At 41.9% G+C, this 18,670-nt stretch overlaps 1 protein-coding gene across 1 annotated transcript; it reads right to left on the bottom strand.

Moving 5' to 3' along the window:
- Window positions 1-10,567: 10,567 nt before the first annotated feature.
- gask1b (golgi associated kinase 1B) lies at window positions 10,568-18,376 on the bottom strand. Its single transcript, XM_083785799.1, has 4 exons — window positions 17,160-18,376; window positions 16,301-16,518; window positions 15,618-15,847; window positions 10,568-12,130 (listed from the first exon to the last, which is right to left on the bottom strand). Exons 1-4 carry the CDS (start codon window positions 18,055-18,057, stop codon window positions 11,923-11,925), a joined length of 1,554 nt encoding a protein of 517 aa, XP_083641925.1. The 5' UTR covers window positions 18,058-18,376; the 3' UTR covers window positions 10,568-11,922.
- Window positions 18,377-18,670: the final 294 nt, after the last annotated feature.

The following is an 18,670-nucleotide window of genomic DNA, read 5'->3' as shown; positions in this document are numbered from 1 at the left end:
CCAAGTAAGCTATACATTTATACGTAGGCTACTTCGTCATATAGCATACACCAAATAGCAAAATTATAGCCACTCGACAAGCTTGTAGATCGGTTATTTTAGCTGATCTATAATGTGATCCGTTGTCAACTCGTACATGCATCTATCTATCTATCTATCTATCTATCTATCTATCTATCTATCTATCTATCTATCTATCTATCTATCTATCTATCTATCTATCTATCTATCTATCTATCTATCTATCTATCTATCTATCTATCTATCTATCTATCTATCTATCTATCTATATTTTGAATGTTTGTTTTAAAAACGCCATTGACAATGAAGGGAAAATGTATGTCATCTTGTCCCTGACACAAACATTAAATGCCATTAACAATAAAGACAATTTAATGTTTGTTTTGTCACCGTTTGTTTTACATCACCATTACATCATCTAATCATAGCAACATGAGTTAGACATTAATATATTAGTGCCCCTCACACAGGTGTGATGTTTGCTGTTGACATGACCAAAATAGGGCGGGCAGGTTGAAAGTAGCGGCCATACAGTGTATTCTTGTATGACTGCAGAGTTGAGATGAAAGAGAGACACTACACACCTTTCTTGATTCTGATTCAAACATCAACAGCAGGTTAATCTGCTTTACGGACCAATGGATTGAGATCTCTCCCTGTTTTAACCAATCATGTACAGATGTACTTCTAGCCAAAAGTGGTGTGGTGATTTACTTTTTTTTAAACAAAGTGTTGAATGTTTATCACAAGGCAGTTTGGAAGTTACTTTTAGATTTGTAGCATCTTGATTTATTGTCCATTCCCATGTACTGAAGAGAGCTGCCAGCCTAATGCAGACATTTTTATGTTCTTGGCCTTGTCTGCTAAAATTATACCACCATCACAGAGGCTACTTTTATTACTGTTACTCATGTTTTATAGCCTACGGGGTAAAAAATAAAACTGTTCACAGGACAATAAGACCTTTAGTTTACGAGACAGATTAATCATCTCTTGGGAGACTGATTCCAACAACAACCAATGAGAATGTTAATCAGGCACACTTTGCAAAATATTTGGGGTGTTTTCAAGGTGAGAGCACAACAGCTGTTGCCCTACACCAGTGTTTCAAGGTGAGAGCACTAGCTGTTGCCCTACACCAGTGTTTCAAGGTGAGAGCACTAGCTGTTGCCCTACACCAGTGTTTCAAGGTGAGAGCACTAGCTGTTGCCCTACACCAGTGTTTCAAGGTGAGAGCACTAGCTGTTGCCCTATACCAGTGTTACCCAAACTTTTAGCCTGTGACCAAAAATAGTGAAAATAGCAGATATACAAGCACACAGCGTGTTGCAGTGTGCCGACCCGCACTGTTTGGGAACCAGTGCCCTACACTACTCCAACCACCGGACTTGACCATCTCAACTACCGGACTGAGCACAAAAACTGAGGACAAAATCCTCCACAAAATCTACATTCTATTATGTTAATGGTTTTAAGACGAATTAATTTAACTCGACTACAATTAATAGTAATTAAATTAATTAATATATTTACCATTTGAGAACATACCTGCATTGCTCCATCCGTACGTACTCAAATGTATTGATAATGTAACAATGAAACAGTCTGCCTTGAGTTCATTACGGTATATATACAAAACACATTGCAACATAATGCAAATCAGTTTTATCAGTGGTGCATATCAGATAAGATAAGAGACTGTATAGACTCAATATTGATACGGCATTGACATGTATGGTTTATATAAGTAATATTTTCATAACCAAGTAAAAGAAAAAGAAAAAGAAAAAAGTTCAACATTTAGTTCACTGGAAATTCTTGTTGTGAAAGCAAGGACCTTATTATAGTCATATCTACCAAAGTCATGCATTCATTTAACCTATAGTTTAAAGTTTCAATTCAATATGTTTGGCCCTGCACTTTATCGAAGTCAGTATATGGCCCTCTAGAAATAAATGCTGCATGCATACCCCTGGTAGGCATGCATGCCTTGGCCAAATGGAAATAGTCATGTAATGTTTATGAATTGAATACAGTACATAGGACCCGAATGGAAACAAGACCACAAGAACTGAATTGTTTGGTGCTATCCTTTAAAACCAAGTGTTTGACTGTACTTTGTTGCTGTTTACATCTCTGTCTAATACAGTATTCAATCAATCAATCAATCAAAGTGGAATTAACCACTTTCACTTGCAAATGGCGAAATGTAGGCAAAATTGCATCAAGTTGTGAGCTTGTAGATTGGCTATTTCAGCTATTTTTTTAATTAATAGTGATTAAGTCATTAAACTGTTCCTCATTGTCATGGATATAACCTGGATGAGGGGGTCTGTGGGCAAATACATATCGATTTGGTTCCATGCCCCCAAATCGATATGTATTTGCCCACAGACATTTTCACGTCATGGAACGTGAAAATGTTTGAGAACTACTGGACCACTCTAACCTCATGCACCTGAAAGTCATCATCACGCTAAAGAGCTGCTCAAACATTTCCCATTAGACAAAATAGGTTTCCTGCCGTATATCTGACCAGTGTAGCCTAGCCCTAGTACTTACAGGAATTGATATGCTTGCCAGAAATATATATACTGTAGGTCCCGTTCTGACATGATACTATGTTTATCAAGACAATTCTCTCTTGTCTAGTTTAATCTTGAAAAACATTCAGTTTGTTGAACTCAAAAGTTATACCCAGACAAATACGGGTTAAATTAAATACATAGAAACCTGTAGGTTTCCCCCCCCCCCCCCCCCCCCCCCCTATTTAATCTGTATCCTCGTGACAAATTGGCAGCCGGCCTTCTGAATCATGTGAGCAGGCATCCCCAAAGCTCTCTGGTGCACCACCACCACTCTAAAGATAGAAAGTGACACATTCAAACCACAACTTGTACGATCGGCCCACATTTCCTCCACAGCAGATGTCTGACATGCCATCGAGGCTGTGGACAGCCAGGGGTGCCGCATTGAAGGAAGGACGGGGAAGGGTATTATGGTGGTGGGTGTGTCCAGACATTCTTGTATGACAGAGTACATAAGGGAGAATCTAATTTTACTCTAATGAAAGTTAGAAGCAACAACAACAAAAACAGCTTTTAATATGTAGGCCCTTTAGGCTTTTGTAAAAACAAACAAACAAAAAACGTATAGGCTTTGTCCTTTTTTTTTTAATAGATTTTCCCTTACTCCGCAATCTAAGAACAAATGTTCAAAAACCAAAAATAGCAGATCTACAACCTCACAACGTGTTGCAACGTGTCATGTTGTAAGCTTGTGAATGGGCTCAATCCGATCTCAAATCTACGGGACACATGGGCCTGAGACTGCCTTGTTTGCGATCCGTATGATCCAACTACTATGACCCTGAGTCACAATGAGTCTCTAATAGCAGACCTACAAGCTCGTATCGCGCCACTCGGTGGCGCGATATGAGCTTGTAGATCTGCTATTAGAGACTCATTGTGGTCAGTTATACGGCAGGAAACCTTCTTTTGTCCAATGTGTAGAAAAGGTTTGAGAACCCCTTTAGCGCGATGATGAGGTGCATGAGGTAGTGCTCCAGTAGTTCTCAAACATTTTCAGGTCAAGGACCCCCAAATTGATATGTATTTGGCTACATACAAATACAAACAAGTACCTACAGAATACCTTATACTTATACCATGAGTTGATCCATTTAGATTGATATGTTATTGTATTAATGTAATAATAATGTATTACACATGTACTGTAATAATTGCGACCGTATAGATTACTATAAAAACTTGCAAAATGGTTGTCAGTCCATCACGCCTCGTGACATCACGCCTCGTGACACGTCACGCCACCATATATGGCCGTCAGTCCCTCACACCTCGTGACACGCTCCATATATGGCCGTTTCCATATATGAAGATCACAACACTGGCCTCATCAAACCCTGGATAGCCATACATGGAGAAGACTGAATCATCACATAGATCTGCATTTGGCCAGCAACTACATCTGACCTCAAACCTCAGTAATATATTATTATTATTATTATTATTATTATTATTATTATTATTATTATTATTATTATTATTATTATTATTATTATTATTATTATTATGTTATTTTTTAATGACAATACAATACAATAACATCACTACTAAACCCTATTCTGGAGGTACTTATTTTATGTGTATGTGACCAGTAGCCTATAGCCTATTTTCAAAGTGGTTTTTATATCAACAGGGATACAATTGCACATTTTTAATTAAATCCAACTTCAGAGAGGTTGTCAGATTGAATGAGTTGCATCCTGTTGCATTCATTAACCCATTCTGACCGGGCACCCATTTTGGTGTTGGCATCATGTTATGCTTTAGCTATTGAAAAATAGCAGATCTACAAGCTCATATCGCGCCACCGAGTGGCGCGATACGAGCTTGTAGGTCTGCTATTTTTGAAAAATCGAAGAGCGACTGACATTTTTTAGAATCTGATCTCAGGTCAGAATGGGTTCATCAGACCAGTGTGTGTCCGGCGGAAACCTCGTATGAATCTGATCTCAGGTCAGAATGGGTTGGTCTCAAAGACATTACTGTGCTGACTCTGCTGAGTGCAGAGGTATACAGTGCCTGTGGCAACGCTGTCATTTTAAGGCATTCTTGCCTGACAGCCTTCAGCCTGATTGGAATCCTACATACATGACAGTCAAATAGTTCTACTGTAGTTTCAGAGTTCACTTAGTCCCCGGTTGTCATTGATACAAATAGTTATAACTGTACAGAGTACAGCTAGATTCAAGATTTAAGGCGTGGCTGTAAATATTCATTGACTGAAACACTGGCAAAGTTAAGAGTTATTGTAACGAGGAAAATATCAAATCCGAAAATGCCATGGCAACCTGCCAAGTCTCCCAGAGATGTTACTACATGTACAGTACAACTACTATTTTCAGGCTAATCCCCTTTAAAAAAAAAAGGGGAAAAAAAACTATTATTCATTGTGTGATCTTCTTTACATACCGGTAGAAATATTACAGAAGGCTGATTTCTGGGGGTTTTCAGCATTTCAAAGGAAGACGGCAAGCTTTAACATGACTTCATCTGCAGAACTTGTTGACATTCTTTCAATCTCTATATACTGAAAGTGCTTATCGGAGAGAAACAGAGTTTCCTCTGCCGAGGCGAGAGACACGCCGTCAGCATGGCACAGCATTTTTTGTTATGTCTAACATCTCTAACATGGACAAAGCGGACAGACAACGTTAGCGCTTTGTCACTATTATCATCGCTGTATGATCCAGCTCTATCTCTGTATGTGTGTCCGCCACCCAGGTGTGATGTTGTTGAGACGTGCAGGGCAGACTGGACTTGGCATGGATGGTTGATGCAACATTCCAGCTGGATCCTATACGACTCTGCGCGGCTGAAAAAACACATGGTCAGGTATCTCACTGAACAAACACACTGTTTTTTGAGTGGTGCAACCACACCAAGGAACAGCAATGTCCGTGTTCACTATATGTGACTACCTATGTGACGTTAACCTATACCTACCTATGTGACTATGAGCACCAGTATGACTATGAATACCAGTTGGGGCGCTGTTGTGCCAGAAACAGAGAGAGAGAGAGACAGTGCTGCACTGTTGCCTGCTAATGAGAGAGAGAGAGAGAGAGAGAGAGAGGAGGGGGGAGGGGAGTTGCACCACTCAGTTCACACGGGTGTGATTCTTTGCTACCTCAGCCATAGGCGCGCGCGCGCGATTCTTTTGACCTTTATTTTATTATTTTAGCGTTTTTACAATGCCCTAACCCCTAAAAATGAGTTATTTAGGTAGTACAGCAGCTCACACACATACACACATGCACTACAGCCATACAGCGAGTCAGCATATCATGATAAGAGAGATGATTACAAACTACAGTCAGAAGTTAAGTTTTTTTTTGCCAGGGGGTGCAGTGCACCCCCTGAACCCCCTCAAGCTCCACCCATGACCTCAGTTGTGGAAGAAGTGGATAAAGAACACTGTTCCGTGGAACATAGTGTTCTGTACATGGATCACAGACCGACTTAAACTTACTTACTGATATAAATGAAAATTTACAGTAGAAGCTTTCGGAAAGCATGAAGCTATAGGGCCTTAGAAAGAAGCATGCTTGGAATAATAACAACTGCTAAACTTTTCATTCCTAGAACAAGATCAACTTCGTTCAAATGTTTCTAATCACTGAGGGGAGATTTGTTCATTCAAGATGCCAACGTGTGGAAACCACTAGTAATACTATTACTAAAAGTAAAAATGTAAAATCCAGTAAGCAACTCTGTTGCCCGAGCAACATATGGGTCGGTCGTATGGGTATGTAGAATGCAGCTCTACTGTGCTACTGTTTCCATGTATCCAGGGGACGTACAGTACAGTAATAGTAATAGACTTTTAGAGTTTTCGTCCGTCCCTTGGTCCAGTGAGAGTCCTTTGGCAAAGGTCTGGATAGGACCACAAATGGGAGAAGTGAGATCATGGAGACAAATATGAGGCCGTCTTGGCACAGCTGGCTCGCCGAATAAAGAGCTGCAGTGTTGTGATGCTGGCTGCTGTCTCCAACAGGCTGACGGGCAGGACCGCAGAGGAATCCACCTCAGCTTGTGGTTCTGTCTGAGACCGAAGACAGGGAACCTGCAGGGTAGAGCTGCAACAGTGATTTGACCCCCCCATTTGATACGATTTGCTATGTCTGAGAGTTTACAAATGGAACTATTTGGTGGACCCAAATGGAAGCTTGTATACTGGTAAAGAAAGAAAAGCAGGTGCGCGTCCTCTGGAAACTGCCTTGTCATGTGCTCAGCTTTGAAAATAACTTAACTCATAAACCAGTGGAAGTGGAAAAAGCGGCACTCCAATATAAACCATGCAAGATAGGCTCAAATGCAATTTGTCATGTTTATTTGAGAACGCTGACACGTTTCGGCAAACAGACTTCGGAATCAGTCTTTGTTGCCATGACATGTAAACATGTTAGGAATTTGTTTTGGTGGACAGCAGAGTGCAGTTGCAACATTAGGACAAGTGCAAAACAGGACAAGACAAACAACATGCAATGAATAATGAATAAATATAAAGTGCAGAGAGTTCAAGTGTTCAGGTCAGCTCAGAGCCAAAGTCAAGTCCATCTCACTCTGAGTGGGGATGGAGGGAGGAGAGAAGGGGGTCAGGGGAGGACACCAGCAGCATTAAGGAGCCGGATAGCCGTGGGGGAAAAAGCTGTTTGAGTGTCGGGCCTTCAGTCTTTAAAGAGAGACTAAAATGTGATACCGGGGATTTAAAAGCCAACATTTGATCATCCTCACCTGTGTAGGGGGAGGTCCTTACTTGCTATCTCAGAGAGAAATGTTCTGGATTTATGAACTCAACACTATGCAACCACTTGCAGGGCCTAAATGATGACTTTTCCTACAAACCGTTTTTGTGATGTTCTGATGTTCTGAGTTCTGATGTTTAATCTGCCTAATGGGCTCCATTTTCGTCACCGCTAAACTTCTTTGCCTTTTTTTATTACTATTTTGCAAAACATTTGAATAGTTAAAATGGCCAGTCTATACAAGCTCACACCGTGTCAATGTAGATTGGCTAGTTGAACTATTCAAAAATGTTTTTCAAAATAGTAAAAGGGATAAGGGGTTTAGCGGTGACGAAAATGGAGCTCAATGTGGTTTCTGTGTCTTTTGAGTCACTGATGTGGTTTTCTGTGCCCTTAGACATTTATATTTTTATATTGTATATAATATGCAATGTACAGTAAGAGAAAATAAGAAAATGTCTGTGACATGATCTGTGATGTTTGTACTGATTATATTGTGAACTGCTATTTAAATGCAGTGTTCTCAAATAAACATGAGAAATTGCATCTGATATTTTGGAGTGCCTCTTTTTCCAATTAGTTGGTTGATGAGTGAAGCTTGTATACTATACTTGTATAGACGTTTCAAAAGTATCATCTTAATGTACAGTCCAACACCTGCACATGTGTACTAGCCTTTGTACAGGCCCATATATACATTTTTTCCTGTTTATAATATACATTGTGTATTTGCTCTGTGCACAATTTCTTGCGCCCGCGGTTACTGTTAGTGTACCATTCTCGAGATATGTTGTATATATTGTATAGGTTTCTTGATGTATGTCGTGGATGTATTATTGGCTGTAGTGTCATTTTGTTTCTGCCTCTTGGCCAGTTCCCACTTGTAAAAGAGACTCCGTCTCAATGTGTTTTTACTGGTTAAATAAAGGTTAAAAAAAAAAAAAATACAGAACCAAATGTAAGGGTATACATTTTGGAACCTTGGTAGTCCCCAGACCCGATGTTGAGAACCAACCAGTGAGCTACATTTCCGTAGGAGTCCACAGTGAGGACAGTGAAAGGCTAGAGAGAATGACATAGTCTATAGACAGACAGACGGACAGAAACATATCATTACCAACGTGAGGGAACACGTAGACAGAAAACTGCTAAATGGTTTCTGCAGCCGGTATGCTCAGTGTGGTTAATTGTCTAATATGGTTGCTATAGGTTTTGCTTGTTTTATGACAACTGATGGCTTAATACTGACTGACAGGTTGCATTTTTCCCCCCAGAAATGTGTGCCTTCGTAACAACGACAATGCTGTATGAATTGAAGTAACACAACTTATTTCATGCTGGAAGCAACTTAAGCAAGCGTATCCTCCCAGGGATCCTAAATGCTGTACATGACAGGACAGTAAAATACTTACTGTACTTATCCCTGCGGGTTTATTGAGATATAATTGACTGTTTCTGCTTTGAATCATGGAGATTCCATTCATAGGGTTAAGAAACTAATCTCTCTCTCTCTCTCTCTCTCTCTCCCCCCCCCCCCCCCCCCTGGTTTATGTACGCAGATTCCTTTTCAAATGAGATTTGGAAAACATCCCAGACTGAAACTAAACTATGAGTGGATTTGAAGTAAACCTACTGTACTATGTTGCGTGTGTGTGTGTGTGTGTGTGTGTGTGTGTGTGTGTGTGTGTGTGTGTGTGTGTGTGTGTGTGAGTGTGACATGCGTGCGTGACACATAGTTGTACGTGTTTGACTTTGAGGAGAGCATGTGATCCCCATCGTACAGCTCCACGGACGGGGCCTTCCCAACACAAACACAGCCAGGGGCCACGGTTCAGCTCTCAGTAGCTAATGCAGGCCCAGAGGGGTTAAAACAACAGGACAGACAACTGCCTCTCCAGTTAGGAGAAAATAGACACTAAAGCCTGGTAGATCCCAGCTCCCATGCAGAGTACACTGTTTATCACAGCAGCACCACGCACAACACACATCTCAGCTTTCACATGAACTGCAGTGTACCGACTAGAGCCTGTAAATAATGTTATCTAGCATATATAATCAGGTGGAAGTTGTCTCTCTCTCTCATGCGTCTGTCTGTCTGTCTGTCTGTCTGTCTTTTGTGCACGCCCACACCCCAGGTTAGATTGGGCAGGAGCGTTCCATGGCAGATCTGGGGAAGGTAATGGGCACCTTTTTTTTTTTTGGGAAAACTTACATTTTATACTGAAAGTCAATGGAGAGGCTGAAACTTTGCATATAGCGGATGACTTAAGTCATGGTACAAACGTCACCTCCTCCAAGACATTGACAGTGTAGTGTACACACATGAGATGCAGGATTCAGTGAACAACACACCTGGTGCGTCAGATGGAAGATGAACAGATGGCATGAGATGCAAGGTCATGGCCAGGTCAAAACCTTTGTGGCTATTTCACCCGTATACTAAAACTGGGAATGGTGCTAGTATTAAATATGAACACCTATAAGTGTCCATCAGTGCAAATACTCCTGCTTGACTCTGGTGCACTTGCTCATGGAGTACATGGATGTACACAACTGAACCTCGACAGAGGCCTAGCTGTTAAGGATAACAGTTGTGACTCTTTTATGCATTAATTGTTGAATTGTATATATGCTAATTAAATTCACTGTTGATAGACTGCACACACATTATCCAGATACTCCCTGTTTTTGAAGGCCGGCTGACAATGTACAAATATCAGTCCTGTTGATTCATTCATATTCACTGGTTAATATTCATGCTTATACTGGTGATAGATTGTACATTGTACTTACACTATATTTATTGATAGAATATACAAATCGGTCAGACCACGAGTGTTAGACCTAATCAATAATTGCATTTATTCAATTATTATTTTTCTATCTATCTTGTGTTATACTTATACACACATTAATGCTGTTGATGCTACACCTTAATTATCTTACAATCAATGTAATATAAACTAAGTCACTACAACATTACAAATACAGTTAAGTGTAATATAAACTACCTATATCGAAAGAATATTACATAAAATACATATATGCACACATAGGCTAACTGTGCCCATGGACCAGTACTATGGTGACTTGCTCAAGGGTACCTCTGCAGTGCCCAGGAAGTGAAGTGGTATACCTCTCCAGCTACAAGTCCTCACTCTGTACTGTGGTCCATGCTGGAATTGAACCAGCCTCCGGTTCCTGAGCCAAGGTGTGTCCCTATGGACACATTTTCATTTTAACACACCAAACTATAGCTACTGTATAACCTCCCAACTAGTGTGCTGAATGAATGAATGAATGGATTAACTCAGACAATCCCTGCACTAACGATGTCCTACTGGAAGCAATATCTAAACAATGGCACTGTATTCAGTCAGTGTCGTATAATATTAAAGAAGCATTTTATTTGTCCTCTGATGCTGAAACATGTTCATAAAAAATAGAAAGTATAAAATTAAATAAATACATTGGAAATCGTAAACAGTAAAAGTGAAAGCAAGAGATCCTCACTTATACAATCTCTCTTACTCACTAATCACTATCCATTAAAAAACACATCAAAACACTGCAAAACAAACAATCAAAAAAAGTAATTTAATCCAGTTTTGCTTCTTAAACACTAGAAGGTCTGAAGTAAAATCAGCTAAATTTGCATGTGCTTAAATTCACATTTAGAAAATCTTTCAGATGTCAAGATTTTCTGAGATGATAGAATGGTGATGGATGATGATGCTCATGGAAGAGGAACCTTCTGAAAGCTTCATGGGCAAAGATAATCAACTTTAAAATAATAAAAAAAACGGTTAAAATGACCTCTCAGACCTTCTAGTGTAGTAACGTCCCATTTCCTTTCAATCATATTAAACTATTTTAACTAGTCATCTTGATCGCAGTGACTTTTCCTGTTTCCGAGAGTTTTGAGGAAAGTGACACGATCTCTTCTCCTGTTTAGAGAAACAAGCAATATATTAAGACTTGATGTAAGGATACAACTCTTTTTTTCAGTGTATAACATCTCCACTAGACCTGAGTGTTTTATTTTTCCTATCAGGTACAACTCACTGCACAAACATCTGGATTCCAGTCAGTCGTCGTCAACATAGAAACATCCAACTTAATACTTAGTGCATTCCATTCTATTCATGTAAGTCCATCTTTTGTCCATTAACCTTCGTTAACCTTGTTAAAGGGATAGCTCACCCCCTTTTTTTCTATCGATTACTCACCCCATGTGCGTTGGGGTGCGTTCAATATAGTGGACTGAGCACACTGTGCAAGACAAACTAATATGTCAGTGTGCTCCTGGTGCGCATATCCGATTCCGAACGCACCCTTGAACTCATGGATATTTTTTTGTTTTTGTTGCATTCCTAAGCCAATAGTTCCCTATGTTCCCTATGGAGACACAAAGGAGTTTTTGTGTCTTGATAGGGAACCACTGAAAAATCATTGGCTTAGGAATGCGACAAAACAATATCACTGAATTCAAGTCTCCATGGGGTGAGTAATTCATAGAAAAAAGTCATTTTGGGGGTGAACTATCCCTTTAGGGCTCATTAAACTAATCATGTGTTCATTGGGATGACTTTGATCCCGTGTGCGTTGATGTAGGTATGGAGGACGTTGACCCTCCTCTCTATGACATCGATGAGTTTGTCGATGCCCCGCCTCCCTCCCTGACTCTCCCAATACACCTGGTCCATGAACAGAGACTGGAGGAGTCTCTCCCGCAGCTTCCTGGTCCTCAACACACCTACCGCCTGCTCCGGCAACCTGGAGAGAGGGAGAGGGAGAGAGATAATTTGTCCGAATTTGATTGAGAGGATGGCCCCTTGAGATGCAGCATCTCGTTTTAGAGGGGGTCCTATACATACAACATTACAGCAGTGCAAGTACACATAGGTGCAACATAACATAACATAACATACAGTTCGCTTGCTCCCTTTCTCCCACCCCCACCTCATCCCTGACCCCCGACTCGTTTATATATGTGAATAATGGGGGAAACAGTACTAGAAACAGTACTAGAAACTGTCAAAGTTAGAGGTAAACATGTGAGCAAGCAGTATTAGAAGCATGAACAGGTTGTTTGAAGATGTGAATAATTGATCTGATTGGAAGCGGGAGATTATTCCAGAGAGAGAGAGAGAGAGAGAGAGAGAGAGAGAGAGAGAGAGAGAGAGAGAGACAGCGATTGGGGGAAAAGTTACAAAAGGATGAGACAGGGTGCAAAGGACAGAGATAGGTGTGAGAGACAGAAAGACAAAAAGAGGAAAAAGACAGCATGTGATCAGTGTCTCATGTTCCCAGATCAATACCGTGTCTTGTCACATTATGAATTCAATGCAGTTGCTAGAACAATGCAGAGAAAGTGAATAAACCTACTCCTGCTTTAAAATCTGCTTCAAATCATATCACCTTCCGAATATAAAGGACCTGCCTAAAGATGAATGCGGTTTGATTGTCTCTAGTTACTCAACTAGAGACAATCAAACCGGGTTTAGATTAGTGTTTAGTGATTTCCTTTTTATTTTCCTTCAGAGATTTGTTCAGATGTCATACTTTATTGTCCCCGGGAGGGAAATGCTTTGAATGCTTTCCATAGCACTGTACAAAGCAGACAACAGTACATACAGCACACAATACCAACATACAATGACAGACAGCTGAACACACTCAGACCTGTTACGAGGCTATGGCTGCAGGTAGGCCTATCAGGTATCCAAAGCAAGCCCTAGTACAGTGGGATTGGGAGTGGCAAAACCAATTATCCTAGCAGCAGCAGCAGCAGCAGCAGTGTTGGGTGTGTGTGGGTTTGGCCAGGCAGTAACAAATAATATGTTAGAGAAGCTACAATAGGATGGGCTGAGTATAAATGCTCTGGTAGAGCTTCAAGGCATTATGGCACACGTGTTTGAGCTGAATTGATCAGATTCGATTTTGGTTTGTAATGACTTTGAGAGATCACATTTTTGTCTTTGTTTTCTTATTCTTTTAATCTCATATCCGCCGAGACATTCCTCATTAACATCACTGATTATTGTCAACATTTCAAAATGTCCTCTCAAAAGCTTTTCCCTCGCTGATAACATCCAGGTGGACGTGGTCGTGTAAAGAAACCTGATATCAGACTAACTCGGAACAGCAGATGAGGTTGGGCGGTGTGATCGGAGATCAGAGGAAATCTGGTAAGAGGAGATGGGACAACTGTCCCTGCCAGGCACAGCGGAGCCTTCCCCCCCCCCCCCCACCCCCCCGGTTCCTTGCGGTGCGACTGACAGATTTGATTTATTGATCACAAGACATGTCAAGCATTTCCCCAAGGCATGGAGAGACAGACACATACAGTAGCTAGTATACCTCACACACGGGGGCTCTGTGATGGTCACCTACTGTCATGTTGTGCCAATGTTTTTGTTTGTTTTTGTACTGTTTAATCTGTAATCTCATTTTGGTTTTTGGTTTGTAGTTGTACTTACTTCTACACAGACTTCATAGAATGTGTGACATTTTAAAATACTACTACTACTTTTCTTTAATTTGTTCCCCGACAAAATACATATCAGATATGTGCCTGGCCTGTTAGTTAAAACATTGAATGTAATATTTATATTCTGGGTTTTTGAGCAGTGCCTGAACTGCTCCTACTAACAGCTATGTCCGTCTGTCTGTCCGTCCGTCCCTATGTCAGTTTGCCCTACGGACAGCAGTAGCGCTGGGACACCTGGGGTGACACTGTTGGGCGGCGTGGCCGCGTGAACCATACAGAGTAGTACAGCACAGACTACAGTACAGAGTAGTACAGTACAGAGTACACTACAGCACACAGTAGTACAGTACAGACGGCCTAACCACTTCCAACTAACAGCTATGTGTGTCTGTCTGTACGTCCGAGTACAGTACAGAGTACTACAGTACAAACTACAGTAGTACAGTATATGTGCAGTATAGTACAGTACAGTGTACAGTGCAGTACAGTAGAGTACAATACAGTACGGTGTACATTACAGTACAGAGTAAAGTACAGTACAGACTACAGTACAGTACAGTACAGTACAGAGAGTAAAATACAGTACAGAGTACAGTACAGACTACAGAGTACAGTAAAATACAGTACATAGTACAGTAAAGTACAGTACAGAGCACAGTACATTGGGGGGCTGTGGCTCAGGAGGTACAGCAGGTCGTCCAATGATCCCTGGGTCGGCGGTTCGAATCCCGGCTCCTCCTGTCCACATGTGGAAGTGTCCTTGGGCAAGACACTGAACCCTACATTGCCTCCAATGAGTTGGTCGGTGTGAGCTTGCCACCATTGGTGTGTGAATGTGGGAAGTGAGGACGCTGGCGTCGACTGTTCGCCGCTTCACCTCCCAATGTATGAATGAATGAACCATTGTAAAGCGCTTTGAGCACTTGGAAAAGCGCTATAAAAATGCAATTCAATTCATATACATACAGTACAGAGCACAGTATAGTACAATACAGAGCACTGTACAGTAGAGTAGAGTACGAGTACAGTATAATAGTACAGAACTGTACAGTATGAGTACATACTCGTACTGTACAGTACGGTACGAGTACAGTATGAGTACATACTCGTACAGTACTGTACAGAGTACAGTATGGGTACATACTAGTACAGCACAGTACAGTATGAGTACAGTATGAGTACATACTTTTTTTGAGTACAGTACAGTACGAGTAGTACAGGAGTTCAATACAGTACAGTAACAGTATAGTTGCACCGCTCAGTTCACACAGGTGTGATTTTGTTTTAATTAAACATGTATGAAGTTATGAACTTTATACAATATAATGTTTCTGATTGCATAATTCTAAATGTATACTCTGTCACACCGCTGAAAATAGCCCATCGCTCACAATACACTGCTGTGTTGTGAGTGACGCACTGTGACGCACAGAGCTTTCGGCATTAATCAGTCTCTTTTTTTTCCGCTGACCACTCGCTGGTTCTTGTATTCTTCTCGTATTTGTTTAACTGAGAATAACGTTAGAAATAGGTCTAGCCGTCAGGCATAGTTTTACTGGGGTTACGTTTAGGAATAGGGTTAGGTTTTGGCACCGTTTTACTGAGGTTAAGTTTAGGAATAAGGCTAGGAGCGTTTTAGACCATAGTTTACTGAGATTACGTTAGCTGAGCTAACGTAATCCGACGGCTGTACTGTGTCTGTAGTCTGTACGGTGACTGTGTTTTCGGGCTAGTATCCATTTAAACCTTCACACGCCCCTTCCAACTCACTCTCTGATTCCCTCCAGGATTCTGAAGTCCAGGTTGTCCTCGTTGCGGTCAAAGAAGCCCTGGTTGTTGGTGAAGACCAGGTGCCTGGGGTCGTCAGTCCTGTGGATGATGTTGGCCAGTGGCACGTCATGGTCTCCGTCCACACACTCTGCATGGTGGCCCGTCTCCACGCACAGGTCCTCCTGGCGGGGCCTGAAGCCACAGCAGCTCCGGTCCAGGCGGTTGTAGATCTAAACATGAACATTGCATTTGCAGGTGTCTGTTGGCGGTATGACGATGGAACAAAAAACACAGCCGTATATATGTTTGGGAGCATGTTACTTTGGGTACAGTAACATGCTTTGTGTTAACCCATTCTGACCTGAGATCAGATTCTAAAAATGTCTTCTAAATCCTGACAGCTTTCTGAAAAAGCTATGTTTCTATGTCAGCCGTCAGCCGATTTTTCAAAAATAGCAGACCTACAAGCTCGTAGCTCGCCACTCGGTGGCGCACTATGAGCTTGTAGATCTGCTATTTTTCAGTAGCTAGCGCAAAACGTAATGCTAACACCAAAACGGGTTCCCAACTTCCCGCCCAAAATTAAATTAACAGTTAAGGTCCATATGGGTACATTGTTGTACTCTCAAATTAAATGAACACTGCAGAGGATAAATGTTTCTTCTTTGTCCTCAGCATTGTACCTGAAGCAAGAAGTCAAACACAGCCACTTTGCTCCATTCATAGTGGTGAATGCTGGAGCAGCCAGAGTCCAATTTAGGCACGACGTTTTTATGCCAACATCTCTGCTTCAGAGAGCTTTGGTACTCCTTCCAGGTTAAAACCACTGCTGACCTGGCTGCCACGAGGCCTCCTGGGTAGAGAGATGGATCCCATGACACCACAGCACACGGCTGGCCATCTAAAGACAGAAGGGTTATACGTTGTTCAGAGAGGTGTTCATTTCTTCTTATTATTATTTAGCTTTTTACCGCCTTCTCTCCCCAATTTAGCCTTTATGCCAATTGATTCCTATACCCGCACAGATTTCTGTCTCTTTGTCACTGCTTTTGTATCCTACTGGCTCACGCTCACCTATAGCTGCCACTGAGGATCCAGCGTGCACCTGGAGGACATAGAGCCTGCCCTTTGTCCTTCTACTCCTGCCCAACAAATATCACCCACACCCTCCCTGCCGGCCTCCGTGTGGTGGGCACATAGGCCTACTTTACCACTATGCCACCTGAGCGCCCTATATATATATATATATATATATATATATATTCTGGGGTTTTGTTGGGGGGGGGGTCAATCAAATTCCTGTGTCACCTTTAATCAATCAATCACTCAATCTCAATCAATCAATATTGAAATATATGCTATATTATAAGATATGCCTACCATAGGACATTAAGAAGATGAACTCGAATATTCAAGTTTAGAACCAAACCAGACACGGTCGGCGCATGCCATTGCCATCACATTGAAATGACTAATATAAGCAGTGAATAAAATCGCTTGCATCATATGAGATGTTTGGTCATACTGTATAGCTAAGCCTACCGTGTATCAAAGCGAACCTCCTGCTCACAGCTGGCAGGGTCCTGTTCAGGCCGAGCACGCGGTCCAGGTGGAAAGCGAATACCTCGCTGGTGTCCACGGGTCTCTTTATAATCCCACACTGTTCCCGGCACACTTTGTCAACACCTTTGTATTTCTGGTGGCTCGGTGAAACGTCTGCGTCGCTTTCAAACAACAGCAAAGACGGAGAGCCCTTATACGAGACCTCTTTGATGCGCCAAGCTTTGGCATCGGCGAGGAAGCGCATGAGGCGCACGTCATCTGCGCTGAACCACGACGGTGTCTTCTGACTGTACATTCTTATAGAACTAGCGACATTTTGTGACTGATCATCTATAATGTGCGACTCATCTATTATATGTAACAATCTGTAATCAATGTCCCTGGACTCTTTCCAAGACGTTTTGGATCCGAACGCCCGCGTTTGCGCGCCGTCCATCCCCTCCAAAGCGTTCCCTTTATTTTGCGTAAAGGCGTCATTGTCTGTTTTGTTCCTTCTTACTTTCCTCCTGAGTTTAGGTTTGACTGTTGCCCGGATAACAGCCGGCTTGAGACGCTTAGACGACTTTAGTGTGATATACACCACATTGGACTGCAATGTCGGCACTGTTATGTCATTACCAGCGTTCCCAGTTCCACCAGTCGGCGGGTCTGGCCGAGCTGCGGTGATACTCAGATACAGCTGATTTAACCCGCGGCTCCTGCGGTACTTATCAACCCGTCTGTATCCAACTTGTGAAACCACGAATAACAGGTAGACGAAACAAACCCCGGCGATGATCAGATTCCTTTTCGACGGAGGACACCTTCGAAAACTGCTGGCGACCAGCCAGAGGAGAGACCAACAACATGTCCAGTGAAAGATAGACTTCTTCTCCATTAGCCCACCTATAGAACTTTATCAGGTTATTGTTAACATGGCTATCAGAGCGGATCTATGTTGCGCCAATGTCAGACCGGGGAGGAGCGCGCAACTTCCGAAACTCATCTCCTATCCTGCTCAGACTGCAGGCTGGCAAATAAAAGTAGCTATGCTACGAGAGGATCCGTGTTGTAGAAGAGAAGATATTGAGATCGAGTTTGTCATGGGCAGGAGCCTGGAGGAGAGGATGGGTGTATTTGGTCTATGCCCTAAAGAACATTTCCACAGTAGGCTAGTAGCCTACCATAGTAGCTTCACATTCGCACTATACCAGGCAGTGGCAGGCAGTGCACGTGTCATCATGGCAACATGTGACTTTCCTTTAAATATAGGTTATCTAGCAATTCCCAGTTATTTTGTAGTCAATGGAACTTATCCCCTTCTCTTTAACTTCAGAATGTTCTACATCTTCACGCTCAACTATATCATGGCATGCATGATGTTGTTCCAGGCAGCCAGCTGAACATGTTTGGTTAATAGGCTAGAATAGATGATGTAATGAACCATACGGGCAAATAATGTGCGTTTCAATTCAGGCGACATCTGCTGGTTGATTTGTATCAGAGCCCCT

Source organism: Protomyctophum parallelum, assembly GCF_964188405.1.
Source record: "Protomyctophum parallelum genome assembly, chromosome: 16".
NCBI classification, from domain to species: Eukaryota; Metazoa; Chordata; class Actinopteri; order Myctophiformes; family Myctophidae; genus Protomyctophum; species Protomyctophum parallelum.
Note: the sequence above shows the minus strand (reverse complement) of the source record. Positions and strands in the feature narration are given on the sequence as shown.

What these genes read in the sequence shown, in the direction of transcription:
- gask1b (XM_083785799.1), bottom strand. Translation starts at nt 18,057, where the DNA reads ATGGAGAAGAAGTCTATCTTTCACTGGACATGTTGTTGGTCTCTCCTC. An exon ending in GAGGTTCGCTTTGATACACG is followed by an intron (nt 16,519 to 17,159) that starts GTAGGCTTAGCT and finishes TTCTGTCTTTAG; the next exon opens with ATGGCCAGCCGTGTGCTGTG. An exon ending in ATCCTGGAGGGAATCAGAGA is followed by an intron (nt 12,131 to 15,617) that starts GTGAGTTGGAAG and finishes CCCTCTCTCCAG; the next exon opens with GTTGCCGGAGCAGGCGGTAG.